General features: G+C 42.4%; 5 protein-coding genes across 5 annotated transcripts; 3 read left to right on the forward strand and 2 right to left on the reverse strand.

Moving 5' to 3' along the window:
- Positions 1-330: 330 nt before the first annotated feature.
- AK88_00728 (uncharacterized protein) lies at positions 331-1,692 on the forward strand (the record flags this gene model as incomplete). The annotated part of the gene is made up of 1 exon (XM_012478372.1): positions 331-1,692. One exon carries the CDS (start codon positions 331-333, stop codon positions 1,690-1,692), a length of 1,362 nt encoding a protein of 453 aa, XP_012333795.1.
- A 1,698-nt stretch (positions 1,693-3,390) lies between these two features.
- Positions 3,391-5,438, forward strand: AK88_00729 (uncharacterized protein; the record flags this gene model as incomplete). Its single annotated transcript, XM_012478373.1, has 2 exons — positions 3,391-4,560; positions 4,692-5,438. The coding sequence occupies 2 exons, from the start codon at positions 3,391-3,393 to the stop codon at positions 5,436-5,438; spliced, it is 1,917 nt and encodes a 638-aa protein (XP_012333796.1).
- A 102-nt stretch (positions 5,439-5,540) lies between these two features.
- AK88_00730 (uncharacterized protein) lies at positions 5,541-9,353 on the reverse strand (the record flags this gene model as incomplete). The annotated part of the gene is made up of 1 exon (XM_012478374.1): positions 5,541-9,353. The coding sequence occupies one exon, from the start codon at positions 9,351-9,353 to the stop codon at positions 5,541-5,543; it is 3,813 nt and encodes a 1,270-aa protein (XP_012333797.1).
- Positions 9,354-10,148: 795 nt separating this feature from the next.
- AK88_00731 (uncharacterized protein) lies at positions 10,149-12,860 on the forward strand (the record flags this gene model as incomplete). Its single annotated transcript, XM_012478375.1, has 1 exon — positions 10,149-12,860. The coding sequence occupies one exon, from the start codon at positions 10,149-10,151 to the stop codon at positions 12,858-12,860; it is 2,712 nt and encodes a 903-aa protein (XP_012333798.1).
- Positions 12,861-13,137: 277 nt separating this feature from the next.
- Positions 13,138-14,395, reverse strand: AK88_00732 (uncharacterized protein; the record flags this gene model as incomplete). The annotated part of the gene is made up of 4 exons (XM_012478376.1): positions 13,138-13,246; positions 13,380-13,820; positions 13,989-14,117; positions 14,268-14,395. 4 exons carry the CDS (start codon positions 14,393-14,395, stop codon positions 13,138-13,140), a joined length of 807 nt encoding a protein of 268 aa, XP_012333799.1.
- Between the last annotated feature and the right edge of the window lie 1,027 nt (positions 14,396-15,422).

Here is a 15,422-nt window from a genome sequence, read left to right on the forward strand (position 1 = left end):
AAAAAAAAAAAAAAAAAAAAATCTATCAAATTGTATGAACAAGTCGGTAAAAAAAAAAAATATATCTAGCCAAATCGTATGAACGGTCAGGCAAAAACGGAAAAAAAAAAAAAAAAAAAAAAAAAAAAACATACATAAAATGGAACTACCTAAATGTACATATACGATAGCATCCCCGTTCTTTCCCAAGGAGAGTATATTCGTTCTGTTTCCATTCTTTCCGCGCAGAACTGCCATGATTTGCAAAGGTGCAGATATGTAGCTTCTTCTTCCTAACGCTCTTCCCTCCTGTTCTTTACACCTTACCCAATTAGCCCCTTATTCAATAATATGAGCTTCACCCACTCACACATTAAGCTGAACAATGGAATATTAAAGAAAAGCTCTCAGAATATATTTTTTTGTAGCAACTTTTTCAAAAGAGGGAAACATGACTGCGCGATAAATTATTATGGGCATAATCGCACATGCGAGAAAGAAGTAAAGGGTGTAAGTGGTGGTACCAGGGGGGCGTATTCTGTCCACGTTCGAAATTTTATTCACCTACCCAGTAGCGTCGCTAGCTGTGATGGAGCCAATTCAAAGGGATACAGCCCATGGATCGGAGCAGACAAATCGGCAGAGTGCTCCACACGGGACAAGGAAAAAACATGCAATAGTGAGCATAAGGGGGAAGAAAATCTCGAATGGGCCAAAAGTGACAAAAATGAAGAGACACTGGGGGATGTCCCCCCAGGGGAAGTTACAAATGATGAAATCATCCCGTACACTCATTTCATCATTGAAAAATGCAAAGCTAACTTGCAACAAGATGTAGACAGCTACGAATCTTCCTGGTATGTCGAACTCGTTTATGAATTACTAAATTGCACAAAAATTATGTTCGATTGTTCTTGGATGACTTCTATCGCAGCAACGACGTCATTCATGAGGATAATTATTTTACCCTTAACCGTATCGGCAGAACGGGACAGAAGAAAGCAAAAAATATTAAACCCTCTAATAAAAGAATTGACAAATAAATTAAAAAGTAATGCACAAGATGGAAATATAAAAATGGCACTTGAATTTAAAAAAAAAATCCTTAACATTAGAAATACCCATGGGATATCTTTAATCCCCAAATCAATTATCCTAATGGCATTTTTCCAAACCCCTTTATTTTTTATATTTTATTTTTCTATGAAAAAAATGGCCTCCTATCCTGAAGTGTTTAAAGAATTTACTTTTGAGTCTCCACTATGGTTAGACAGTCTTTCTTTACCTGACCCATATTATATACTCCCTCTGTTGTCCTCCCTCTTGCTATTATCAAATAATGAATTAACAGCATTGATTGACAAGGCACTAAGCAAAAGCAAGTCCAGTTCCCTCCTTGCAGATGAAAGCGATTTTCAAAAAAAAATGAAACAAGTGTCAAAGCTAGGCATGAGATTATTTTATATATCTTCATTATTTTTTTTTAAATCCATGCCATCGGGGTTACTCATTTATTTGATCACAAACACCTTCTTTCAATTACTTACGACCCAAATTTGTAAAATAAAAGTGGTTGAGAGATTTTTGGATCTGCCTCCCTTATACTCCAGGGGGCTGTCCTTTCAAGGGGACGCAGGAGGTAAGAATCAATCCGATTCGAGACGCAGAAAGGGCATTCACATGGACGACTTGGTAAAGGGTAAGTTCACATGAGGCGTGCTATTTATGCCCCTTCCTGGAAGGAGAAAGACATGGCGAACGAATACCAAACGTTTTATATGTATAGGAAGATGTGCTTACGCATCCACCTCCACTACAGAGGAGCTGTGTTACCCCATGTAGTGTTGTCCATCCACAGAAGTTGCATAAGCATCACTTGTGTGATAATTTGCTATCTCTTCATGTGGACCGTGCTCCCCTATTCGTTGTTCAGCTCGTGAATTGTTTTATTTTGACTTTTATTTTTCATTTTTTTTTTATCTCAATTTTTTTTTTGTTTAAACATACACTGCTTTTCTTCTTAAAAGCTCATCGATACCTTTTAAGGAATTTTTTTTTTTTTTTTAAAAAAACAGCCTTAATTTATTCTGAGTACACACTGCACTGCTGGATGGGACACTCCACCGATCGATTGTGTGGCACGGGAAAAACAATACGAAAAGAAAAATGCATGTGAAAGTAACGTTGGGGCATATAGGTAGGGACACACGTACACACTAGTACACAAAGATGTGTATGAATGAATCCTGGACGGGACGGAAATACAATGGCCATTTTTTTTTTTTTTTATAAATTCAAAAGAAAGGGAAAAAATGGAAAACATATCCCCATTACACAGTACACATTCGAACTGCTTAACTAAGCACTTGTCGTATTTCTTGGATTTTTTTTTTTTTTTTTCAAAAAGGGGAAAATAAAAATGTGCGCCTAAAACGCAGGGGGGTATTGTATAACATACATTCGAGATTCTCCCCCGCTGGCCAAAAAATGGGAACACGAATGGGAGATTCGATGTGATGGACTGTTTCATGGACGGGTTGCCTGTCCCTTGCTTCACTTCACGCTCGCTTCACTTTTCCCTTCATGCAATAATTTTGTTTCCCACTTCTATACTATCTTTTCTTGCCCTTTTTGTATCTCCCCGTTTGACAAAACAAAAAAAAGGTCCACTTTTTTTTTTTTTTTTTTTTTTGCCTTGTACGCGCCTATGTGTTCCTACTTTTTATATCTCCCCCTTTTTCAACTGGGCCTTAATTGGTCACTTTTGCCTCAAGAGGATGGGAAGGAATATCTTTGTAAAGCGACAATTGTGCTTTGCATGTATGGGGAACCGCCCCCTTTTTTTTTTTTTCTTTTTGCTTTGTTCTTTTTGTTCTTTTTTTTTTTTTTTCTACTTTTTATGTTATTTTTTATTTTGTTTTTTTTTTTTCTTTTCGCTCTACTTTTTTTCTTAGCACCTTTCCCCTTGATGATATGGAAAAAGTGAATCTATAAGAAAAAGGGACGCCGATTATTTTTACACATGTTTGAATTGATTCCTTCTTACATGAGCATATTCTGACAACCCTGAGAGGAAGAAGTTCTTCATCTGGGATTTTCCCCCACCTCTGCGCATTTTGCCATAAGTCACCATATGATGGTTATACAATCCCCTTCACCTCCTCATAGAACAATCAAAAGTCGATCCATTTAACGTTACTACACAAGCTGAGGGGCATCTCGTGTGAATATAAACATATAAAGAGCCTTGGCTTCTCCATCTCCCCCGCATTTGCCTTTTAATTCGCGGTAACATTTGCGCCTACTTTCGCGTACCCTTCCACACACACACACACACACAACCTTGCTGCATTTCCTGCCTGCCAAATTGTGCAAAAAATTCCGAACCATGTTTAAGTGTAAATTTAAAAAATGAAAAAAGTTCAAAGCGCAAATTGTGAGGTGCAGGAAAATGCCAGTGAACAGGAAAGTCACTCCTACAATGCAAATGAGGTAAACCATTTCTTCACAAAAGAGGAAACAAGGAAAACACACATTGATAAAAATGGCCCGAACGAGGGGGGGAAGAATGACACTAGTAGACATAACGATGACGGGGGTGAAGCCACGAGCCTCAGTGATAACCCTAACAATAACAATGGGCCCAATGATAGTACCGGCGGGGATGTGGAAGATAAAATAGTTAGGAAATATCTGAGCAAGCGGATGAGTAACATAGGCCTTAACATCATCAACGGGAGTGACAGTGCGGGAGGAGACGGAGGTGGAAACGGGAGCGGGGGAGGAGGTGCAGAGGGACAGTCCCACAAACGTCCATGCGAACCGCCAGCAGACAAGGTCAATGTCATCAGCGACAGTGATGATAGCGACGGGGACGACGTGCCGCTTCTCAAAACGATAAAAATTGAGCAGGCAAAAATGCGCGTCAAAATGGGAGACACAGCTGGAATTAGTAGCGGGGACGCTGTTGCCAAAATGGGGGTCGCAATTCTAAAGAAACGAAACGGGAACGAAGGGACAGAGAAAGTAAAAAATATTAAACGTTCCCGCATCAATGGGCACATGCAAACTGGTAACAAAGACAGGGACGCCGATCCTGAGTCAGATGCAAGTAGCGATGACCAATACTTGATCAATCTTATTAACAAGCACGGTGGTAGTGACGACTTCCAAGGCAGTAAAAACAAGCACACTGCAAAACAAAAAGATGCTGCGCGCCGTTTAAAAGAAAAGGCTAGCACAAAGACAAAAATCAGTGAAGGCGGAGGGAAAGGAAGCGACTCCTCAACAGAGGAAGATAGCACATCCAGCTGTGATTCGGACCAACCCATTCTTGTAAAAAGTAAAATAAAAAATCAACTCAATTCGACCCCAAGTAGGGTAGGCAATAGTAACGATAGGCATAGCGACCTGGTGCAAAAAAGCTCCAGCAATGGTGACACCATCAGGTCTAAGAATAAAAACGTACACCGTAAAGAGAACAATGAAGTGATTTTGAACAGTAAAGGAAGTGCACAGGTAGTAGTAGTAGTTAACAGTAGTGCAGCCGCAAAGAAAAAAAATGAGTCCTCAAAACATAAGGTATCCTCAAAGGCGCATGTATCCTCTAAAACACACTCTGACCAAAAAGCCAAGGGGAGTACTCTGAAAAAAAAAAAATCGAAAAAAGATAAAGGCAAAAAAAAAAAAAAAAAAGCACCAAAACTGCGCAGAAAGGGGAAACAAAAGAGAAGCGCAAAAAAAGTGTAGTCACGAAAAAGATAAAGAAAGGCAGCAAAGGGAGTAGTGACAGTACCAAAAGGAGAGATAAAGGCAGCCGCAAAAATAAACAAAAACGAAAATACAGGCACAGTAGTGGTGACGATTTCGAAAATAGCCTCAGCCAAAGCAACGACATTGAAACAGATTCCATCATTATAGGTACGTTCGACCCACACAATCGGACCCCTAAGGAAAAGCTCGTCGCACAGCTCCTCATACGATGGTGGTATGTCCTACCGGAGTGGCCAACGCCTGACTTTAATTATGAGCCTGAGTTGACCAAAAGAAAATTGAGGTTAGTCCCACTGGAGGTCTACGAAGATGAAGAAGATATTAACAAAGAAGGATTTAGGAAGGTATATGAAATTTCTGCCTTTCCGGGGGTCTTTCGAGATGCAACTGGAACAGCATATGACTTAAGGGACAAGGAATCCTGTCCATCTTATAACAACTTTATGAAGAAAACAGAATTAGAGTTGCTAGAGTTAATCTGCCAAGCTATAAAGAACCAAATGGAATCTTTAAAAAAGTCCGTGTATAGTGAAAGCGCCACGGAGAAGACTCTCGAAAGGGAGCTCAAAGATGCAGAGGTGAAGCTGAACAAAATTACAAAAAAAAAGGCAACAAAAACAAAAGCGGGGGAGGACATACTCGGGGACCACGAGCTGGCAGAAGCGCTCGAAGAGACACCTGGGTAGGCGCCCCATCAGACACACAAGACGTAGACACGCCAGAAGTAGACAGGGGGGCACTATGTATCGCGCTCAATTATGCGCTTCGCTAAACACGCATGCCGCCCCTCACTCGAAGATAAAATTTACGACTCTGTTTGGAATGTACACAACGTTGACAAGGCGTTTGCCCCTTTTCTCCTCTTTTTCAACCCGATCCGTTATTCTATTTGTGGCTTCACGAATGATGCTTTGTGATCGCTCCGGCGCTTCGTCATTTGTGGGGCCTTCCGCATTTCCACAACGCTCTGAACTTCTTCCCCCCTCAACTTCCATAAACGTCACGTGGCGGTTATTCACCCGGATGGAAAGCTTGCCCATCCTTGGTGCCTCCAACTGGAACAACGAGGGCCAACGAGAAAAGTACATCAAGTTAGAATTGCAGAAGTAACAAATCTGCTTCCTCCCCGGTCTGTATTTCTTTAAATAGAAAAACCAAAACTCCTCACAGATGTGAGGACAGAAGGGAAAAAGCAACTTAACAAAAATTAAAAAAATCTTCAAAGGGATGTAGTCCCATTTTTTAATTTCGTTAAAAAACATCATGAAAAAGGAAACAGCTGTATTTAGCTTCATGCTGTTTAGACACCCACTTATTTTGTTAATAAAAAAATTTGCCTTTTCTTTCTTCTCCCTTTCAATTTCGTGTTCCTTTTTTTTTACAATTCGATCTGATAGCTCTTTGTACGAATGGTCTTGACTCCACAGCGAGCTAATATTTCGTTTTATGGCTTCCTTCCTCTTTTCTGGGTTGAATTTTCCTTCTTCATATTGGCTCCCCCCATTTTTAATCATTTCAAATTTAAGAATCATCTGCTTGTTTTTTTTCTTCCTCCTACACTTGCTGCAAATTATATGATCACTGTTGTCCTCGCTGGTTGGTTCAACAGTATTATCGTCACCACATGTCTGAACAACCCCCCCCGAGTCAACCTCCGTAGTGGCGCTACACTCTTCTTGTCTCTTCTCCTTAACCGAATGGGAAGCATCTACATCCTTCACAAACAGGCTGTACAAATTGATTAAGAATTTAAAGGTCCCTTTTATTCCCTTGAGGTCCCATTTTTTGTTCTGATCTATAGGGCCTAAAAATAAAATGTACAATCGCAGACAATCGGACCCATACTTTTTCACAATATCGTTTGGGTTCACTGTGTTTCCTTTTGACTTGGACATTTTTTCATAAATGGCATGTACTTCTACGTGAGCAGCGTCTTTAAGAAAATATTTTCCCTCCCTCTGCACCACCAGCTTCTCTGGAATTTTATACTTTCTGTACTTCTTCCCCTCCGCGATCGGCACCATTCTTTGTAGCGCCTTTTCCGTGCCGCGAGTCGGCTGCTCCGATAAGAGAGACTGGCCGGATGGGGGGGGCTGAGTCACTTCCCCAGGGTTACTCATCTCGCTGCTCGCTTGGACAGAGCCCTGCTTGTTCACCGCATCCGGCTCGATATTATTCCCCTCCCCCGCTTCACCCCTCACCGTGGCATAACTAACCAACTTTCCGTCCAACGTCGTGTAGGCAAAGAACGAAGTGGCACTCAAGAGGAGGCCCTGGTTGAAGAGCCTCTGAAAGGGCTCCTTATGGCTAACCAACTTCATGTCGTACAAAAATTTGTGAAAAAATCTCGCGTACAGAAGATGCAACACAGCATGCTCACTGCCCCCAACGTACAGATCAACAGGCATCCACATATCTACCATCTCCTTGTTAAAAATGCGATTCGCATTCTTTGAATCCAGGTACCTTAAAAAATACCAGCTGGACCCTGCCCACTGGGGCATTATGTCACACTCCCTCTTATACAAAACATTTCCTCTCCTTTGGAAAACCCACTTTTTAAATCGGGACAAGACGGAAGGAGATCCTTCATTGTACCTATTAGAACCCAATTCGTATACTCCTTTGTGAAACTTTGGCAGATGCACAGGGACGTCGTCTATATAGATCTCTCTCATGGGCGAATTGCACACAGTTGTATTCTCCACACTTGGCCCCTCCTCCGCTTGGCTATTCACAGAGTGTGTCTGCTGTCCCGCGGCGGGAACATCCCCCCCTGTTGTCCCTTTCACGGGAAAGAGAAAAGGAAAGGGCTCGCCCCAGTACCTCTGCCTCGAAAACAGCCAGTCCTTCAGACTGTACACACTGTACCTTTTGCTATACTTCGATGAGGATAACACATTGTGCAACATCTCTTCCCCCTTAGCCGTTTCACAGACTTGATCTCTCCTCCCCCTCTGAACGAAGAGCAACTTCCTACTGTTCTCTAATACAAATGTACAAAGGTATATAGGAATGTAACACCTTATTATGGGATTGTAAATAACAGAACCTGTGAAGAGGATCCGTTCATCCTTTAACCTCTCGGTGTCGTTTTGCCTCACTGCTCTACTCACAAAAGATAATAAAGTGTTGTTCCCATTTACTATCTGGTGAATATCAGGATGATTCACACTGATTAATAATTTGTCCCCGTCAAAGATGGCCTCCTTTTCGTGTAGAAATATTTTTACGTAAGTATCCCCTTCGTTCTCTTCCCCATCCGAGTCAAATTGAAGAAGATATTTTTTCTCCCCCCCGTTGGATGGAAGCCTTACCGTAGGTGCCCTTGGCTTCATCACCCTGAGCACCTTTTCAACAGCGTCCTGGTCATAAATGAGGCGTTCCAGTTGGTTGTCAGACGCTAACATGGGATACTGCCCACTCTGCACTCTAACAAACGAATCGAAGAACCCATAACCCGCCACCCCCTCACGGTACAAATAATTAAAAAGGAGAGTCATCTCATCATTCGCATATATGCTATGGTAAAGAATATGTGGAGTGAAACAATGCGGAGGAGTACTAAACTGTTCCCCACTTGACCACTCATGAATAGGTATAACCCTAGCCTTCAGGAGGATCCCTCTTTTCTTTCCTATCCAATTAATTTGCATGCGTTTAATTTTTTCAGGCCACTGGATGTCCTTCAGATCGTGAATGAGTCTTGTGGCGTACTTGGTAATCCTAAGGTACCACTGCAGCAGCTTCCTCTTTATTACTTTTAATCCTTCCACGTTCGCTTCATTCTTCATTTCATCATTTGAAATTACACACTTAATTTCCTTGGACCAATTTACATAAGACTTCTTTTTATAACCCAACCCTTTTAAATACATTTGAATGACAATCCATTGTGTCCACTTGTAAAATGTTGCATCTGATGTATTAATTTCATGGTCCCAGTTGAAAAGGAATCCCATTCTTAGTAGCTGTTGTTTAAAATTAAAAATATTTTTTTGAATAATTTTTCTTGGGTCTACTTTTAGCTTCATCGACATCCTATCACATGGCAGCCCAAAGCTGTCCCATCCGATGGGGTGAAACACGCAGTGGTTGGTCATTCGCTTGAATTTTGTCAACACGTCCGTTATGGTGAAACAGAGCATATGCCCCATGTGCAGACCCTCACCCGAGGGGTAGGGGAACATGTCCAGGATGTAGAACTTGCGCTGGGTTAGTTTCCCTCCCGGGTCGCCTTCACATTTGCCCCCCTCTAGTCCACCATCTCGTCCTTCACCTTCGCTTCGTTCATCTTCGCTTCGTTCATCTGCGCTTCGTTCACCTTCGCTTCGTTCCCGAGCACGCCGGTTGAACCGCGCAAAGTCCCTATCCAGGAGCCTCTTCGCATTCCACACGACTTGCCACTTACGCTCGATTGTACGGAAGTCGTACGCCCCGAGCTTGGTGTCTCGCCTCCCCCTCCCCAAATCGCACCCACTTGGCCGCAAGAAGGAATATACGCAGCCACCACGTGCACTCCTCACTGCAAACACATGATGGATCGTTTCACAAAAGAGCAAGTAATACGAGACAATGATGAGGGTCCAGCTGAATGGCATACCACGGGCATGACAAGTACCGCTGTCCTTACTAAAGGTACGTAATTATGGAGTGATCGCCCAGGTGGGGGAGGCACACGCCGCTATAACAACGGGACAAAATGGCAAAAAATTAAGCAATATGCAAAGTATAATGCTTAAGCCCTCCCCCTCCCGTGTTGGCCTCTTCACTAGCCTTCCTACGAAGATGGGCTACAACGAGCAAATGGCTATAAAAAGTCGAGCAGAAGTAACTTTTCTTTTTTTTTCATCATCAGTGTAGTATTACATAATTGTGTAAATTGACCCAAATGGAACAGCAAAAAATATTTATTCCCATTTGCATATGTACAAAAGAAAAAAAAAACTACATCACATCATGTGTCACCAGTTGGGAAGGTCACCCGTGTGGTAAAAAAAATGCTTGCCAAATGATATGTACACAGAGCAAGATCAGGTGGAAAAAAAAAAAAAAAAAAAAAAATGCTGCAATTTGTTTTTTTTTTGCGTCCACAATGCTAAACATGTGTGGAAAGAAAGCCGAGGTGCTCCTTCCAAGTGTAGATGAAGCCGAACGAGTAATGTCCCCCTATGCACAGTCTTCTTCTTTCCCCCCTCTCTGTGCAGTTGGCACCCCTGTTCTAGTTCAAATCACTTCCCATGAGAATGTACGACCCCTGTGTATGCCTCAATAAAGCAGCATTGTTTTATCCCCCGTGGGGCAGTCTTCAAAGTAACACCATGCCTCCTGCCACAAATGACAAAGCCATGTTAAGCATCTCCTTAACACGGGGGATCCTCTAAGGATGAACAACAATGACTCTCTACAACATCATCAGGTGGGGTCGGCCTCACCGCTTCATTCATAGTGCGCGCCATGTACAGATAAACAAAAAAGGGCAGGTCAAGTTGGTTAAAGGGGCTACCCAGAGAGCTGCCAGGCATTACGCTGCGAAAAGAAGTAGCCTCCAAGGGGTAACCATAAATAGGCCAAATTTCATCACACCTAGTGAGGACAGCACTCCCCAAGTGGGTCTCCCAAATGAAGAAGAGATATGTCAAGGGGAAAACAAAAACACATCGTCACCACAACTTAGCAGCATAACAGTGAGAGAACTTCTAACAATGAACAACGAAGACGCAGAAATAATGAACCATATAATAAGCCATTTAGAAAATACAAAAAAGACTAATGGCTCCTTCCTAGACTTCTTCACTCTATCCACGCTACACAAAGAGGAGATTGAAAAGGAGAAAAAAATACTTTACCACAGCGACAAAATTAAGGAGCATCTGACAGAGTACCTCCACTTGGCCGTAAAAAACAATCACTACCATTATCTCTTTAACATTTTCGAGCTGACTTGCCTGTACAAAATAGAAGACGTAGGATTGCTCCGACAACTGGTTGAGGAGATACTCATGCACACAACCAATGAGGAACAAAAAGTCATTCACTGCTACTGGATCGTAAAACATTTAACTCGAAAAAAAAAACATGATCAACATATTGCTGTGTTGCTACAGAAGTACCTTTTCAACGATTCATTTTTTAACTTCCTCCAAAGAAACGCATGCATCAACACCAGCTTTGTAACTCTCCTAAGTTATGTGTCTGACTCAATTGGGTACTACCCAAACGGGTCTGTCCTACCCGCACTCCACTGCACCATGAGAAAGTACGCTGTCTATTTTAACGGCAAATTGGAAAAGGAGATAGAACCAAAAATGGTGAACAATGTAGAGGAGCTAGCCAAAATGCAGGAAATTTTTGTAAAAAACGGGTTCTACGATAATGACTTCAATTTGTTAATTAAACGTCTTGTACTCACTTCCACTTCGTATGTCAACCCGTTCGACTTACTCATACTCTCCTCCAATGTGCTTCTTAACTTTGTAAAGAATGACCACCTGCTTCTCCATCCTGGTGACCAGCAGGGGGGAGCGACACCACTGGAAGGACACGTCCCCCCCACAGAGGAAAATTTCGCCAAACGGTACAGAAATTTCTTATCCACAAAAAACATGATAGATGTGGTCATCAGAACGAACGACCCCTACATCGCCAACACGTGTAACGACCTGGCGTACATCCAGAGGTACCTCCTCCTCTGCTCCTACTGCCACTTCACTTTATTTTCTAACTGGTGGGCCGACACTGTAATTTGCGATAAGCTAAAAAAGAAAAGAAAACCGCATAAGGCAGTCGTACGATCTAGAGTGCCATACAAAAGTCACCTTACCGACCAGGTGTCTCACTTACTTGCTGTACTTCTGCAAAGGTATGGAGGTTATGGCAGTGAGGACGGAGAAGTAGACCCGTATGTAGCCGCTGATGCAGTACAAAGCAGGCCAGCCGCGAACCCCCCAGGAGACCCCATATGCAAATACCTACCCTACCTGCTCAAATCATTCATGCGGGTGGCCATAAACAAACACGAGATGATACACAACCAATCATTCATTCCATTTTTCGAAGAAATATTTCTCGACATAGTTGATGCGTTCGTTGAAAAATATAATGAAAGCAAAAGGGGGAGCAACGTGCATTCAAACACTCAGGGCAGTCACGCACACAACGCAAGTGAAACAGTGACAAGGGAGTGTGCTGCCCACCCAGGGGATTATGTAAAAAGGGAAGAGAGTAATAACCTCCTTCCATCCTCTAATCATGGAACACTATACACGAATGAAGAATTAAGTCTGTATGATCTGAGCTCCATATGTGAGTGTTTCTTTCTGGTGAAACTAATGCAAGGGGGAAGTGTCTCTGCAAGACGTAAAATGCGCACACGAAATGGGCTGTCCCTCCTCCATGCATCATCCAATGGGATGGAAAACCAGAGTAACTGCCCTGTGGACAAATCTCTAGAAGCGTTCGAAAAAACACTGTACATATTTCTGCAAAGGCTACCCTCTTCAAGCGAACTGCATCTAAGTGGTCAGCACGTCCATCTCATGCACAAACAAGACATACTTGAAGAATTGGTAAATAAAATAAGATCCTGCGCAGAACCCATTTTTCTATACTACTTAATGTTAAGAACAATATTACCGATTCTATTTTCTGACACCCGTCAGGAGTGTTTAGATGTGACCAAAAAGATCATTTCGTGCATCCTCTCTTTACCCTTTCGAACAAGCATCCTTGTGACAACGTTATCACCTGCAAAGGAAAGTGAATCAACACAAAAACAGCTCCATCACATTTTAAAGAAACTCACTCAGTGGGAAAATTGTGTTATATCCACAAATAGCCAAAGGAGAATTAGAGTACAAACAAAACAGAGGGGTCTTCCATTTGATTTTGTTTACGCTGGTGAATTTCTGCGACCCTCTTCTATTTTTTTGCTTTGCCTTAATGAGATGCTGAAATGGGAAGAAGTGTACCTACCCTTTGTGCAAGAAGTTTTTATATCTGATCATGCCTCCGAAGGGAATAAGGAAAGCTTTGCGGAGGTCGTACGGGAGGTACGCGACTCGCTCAATTTTAGTGTTCCTAGGTTCTTAAGGGAAAGGCGAACTTAGGACGGCTCAGACAAGCTCATTTTGTTGCGGCTCCCTCACCTATACTAGACTGAGCAGCGGTAACACGTAAGGGACAGCACAAACGTTGTGCCCTTCCCATGTTTGCCCATTTTGCACCTGTTATGTCTTTTTTTTTTTTTTTTTTTTTCCCTCAAGTGGAGCCCACTTTTTGAGCTACACATTGGGGAATCTCATCAAAATCTGCATCTCCCTACATTAACGGTATAAAATTGTTTTGTTTGAAAAAAAAAAAAAAAAAAAAAAATTATGCGCATGGCTAGCGGAAAAGTGCACATGGCATGTCCGTCACGTAGAGCCGAACTGGCAGGTACAAAACAGTTAACGCGCATATACAGGCGAAGCTGTAGTACAGGGACGTTTGGAAGCTGAAAAGGGAAGGGGAAGTGGAAGGGCATAAGTAGAACGTGTAAAGGGATCTTAGGGTGAACGGGCAGCAAAACTGTCTCAGTCGCCCCATTCGCCGCGATTGTAACTAATGGACGCATTGTGACGCCGTACGAGTCGTATCCCATGGCTCTGTTGTAGTGGCAGGCCAGGAAGGCCCCGCAGAGGAAGCCACCGATGTGCCCAAAAAAATCGACGGTAGGAGAAAAACTAACAAAAAAAAAAAATAACACAAAAACGGACACATTAAAAATGTAGTAGTTCTTAGCCCTTCGAGACAAATTGGACCAGGCTAAAAATATTTCCAAAATGGAAAATCCAATCAGGCCAAATCCACTGGTTGATGCACCCACAGCTAGCTGACAAGGATTACAAATGGTTGTTAATACATTGCCAACCACCCCTGATAAAAAATAAAGCAAAAGAAAATTCCCCTTCTTGTATTTGCTTTCTATCACTAGGCCCAAATTCAGCATGCACACTATGTTTATTATTAAGTGCCACCAATTCGCATGCAGGAAAACGGGGCATAGCAGTCTCCAGATTTCTCCTTGCCTGCGCGGGAATAATGTGTGTGAAAAAAATTAAAATAAAAAAAAACGTGCTGCCAAACGGGGGCATACACGCCTCTACACATCACCACCACCAGCAACATGAACGTATGTACGTGTGAGCCGTTCGCATGACCCCTTTTTTTTGTTTTGTCTTTCATGCGAAACGTACTTGACGGCTGGGCCATACGTGGCACCTAGAAACATCAACACCTGTACATTCGGCGCCGTTAAATTTTCACTTAAAAGGCAACTCAACATATAAATCACAATTTGGAAAAAGCTAATCCATACGATGATTCTGCGGGGAGGGGGGCACAAAAGCAAACGCGAAGAGGTCATCAACACGAAATACTCATCAGGACCAGTAAAAGGGAATTTGCCATGTGTGTGCTGCCCCCGTGTAGAGGGTGATCCACTCCAGAGAACAACCCTCACGAGATGTGACTACCTCCTCAGGGACATGTCCGGAAAGAGTATGTCGTAAAAGGTGCCCCCCTTAGGGCTTCCCTCCATCAGAGGCACATCTTCACTCGCCCCATGGGCGTTTCCTCCTGTCCGTAAATCTCCTCGGAGCATTTTTTTTTTAAGCGCACATGTAAAAAGAAAATGTTTAGCTAAATGAAGACATTAAAAAAAAATAAAAAAAAAAAAAAAAACAGGCATTTATATGTAGCAAACCGTGCGTTTTTTTTTTCCTTTTTATTAACAATGTTAACCCTCATTCGTGGCTACTACAGTGTGAGCAACTGTACGAGAGGGATGAAGAAATGGATGCATGTTGGCCTCGAACGACACATGTGCTTCTGGAAAAAAAAAATGTCTAATTCGTTTACGTCACTTGCCCGTTGCAAATGGATCAAGTACATCCACGTGAAAAAGTTATTTTATCTTTCACATTTTTTCATATTTCCCTTGAGGAAATGCGAAAAAAAAAAAAAAAAAAAAAAATAGCCATGTAAATACACCCAATTCTGTTATACTGTTTGTCTACCCGAACGTTAAACCGATGATATTGCTCCGTTGTGGGAATGCTCTAAGACGTCCTCCATGTTATCGCTCCCCTTTTCTGTTTTCTTTGTACACATTTTTCCTTGCATAACCAGGTGATGGCTTTTCAACTGATCAATGTAACCTCAAATATAGCTCTTAGCATCCCGTGGGCGAATTGAAAAAAAGGGGGTAACCGAAAGAAGGGTATGTCATTAGAAAAGGCGTAGTACACCCCTGTGCCGCCTATCCTTCAGGGCAAATCTGTTTAGCCTCGTTTACGCGGTTGGCACACATGAGTGATGTTCCCACGGGGGAAATTCTCACTCACCATGTGGCTTTTAAAACGCACCAACAGTGAACACAATTGCTCATGAATTGGCGTAACTGTTGCAGCCATATATTTGCTTGTAGGACCCTCACAGGGAACCACGCTGTGACAGGGGGGGAACCAAACAGGAACACCAAATTGGGGATTCGTTCTTAACGACGGGGCTATGTGTCAACACGGAGGTGTACACAGGACGATACCCACAACTCACACAAATGGTGATTTAAATCGCCGGCAGGAAACAATTTCAGAAAAAAAAAAAAAAAAAAAAAAAAAAAAAAAAAA

This window comes from Plasmodium fragile (genome assembly GCF_000956335.1).
Source record: "Plasmodium fragile strain nilgiri unplaced genomic scaffold supercont1.6, whole genome shotgun sequence".
Taxonomy (NCBI): Eukaryota; Apicomplexa; class Aconoidasida; order Haemosporida; family Plasmodiidae; genus Plasmodium; species Plasmodium fragile.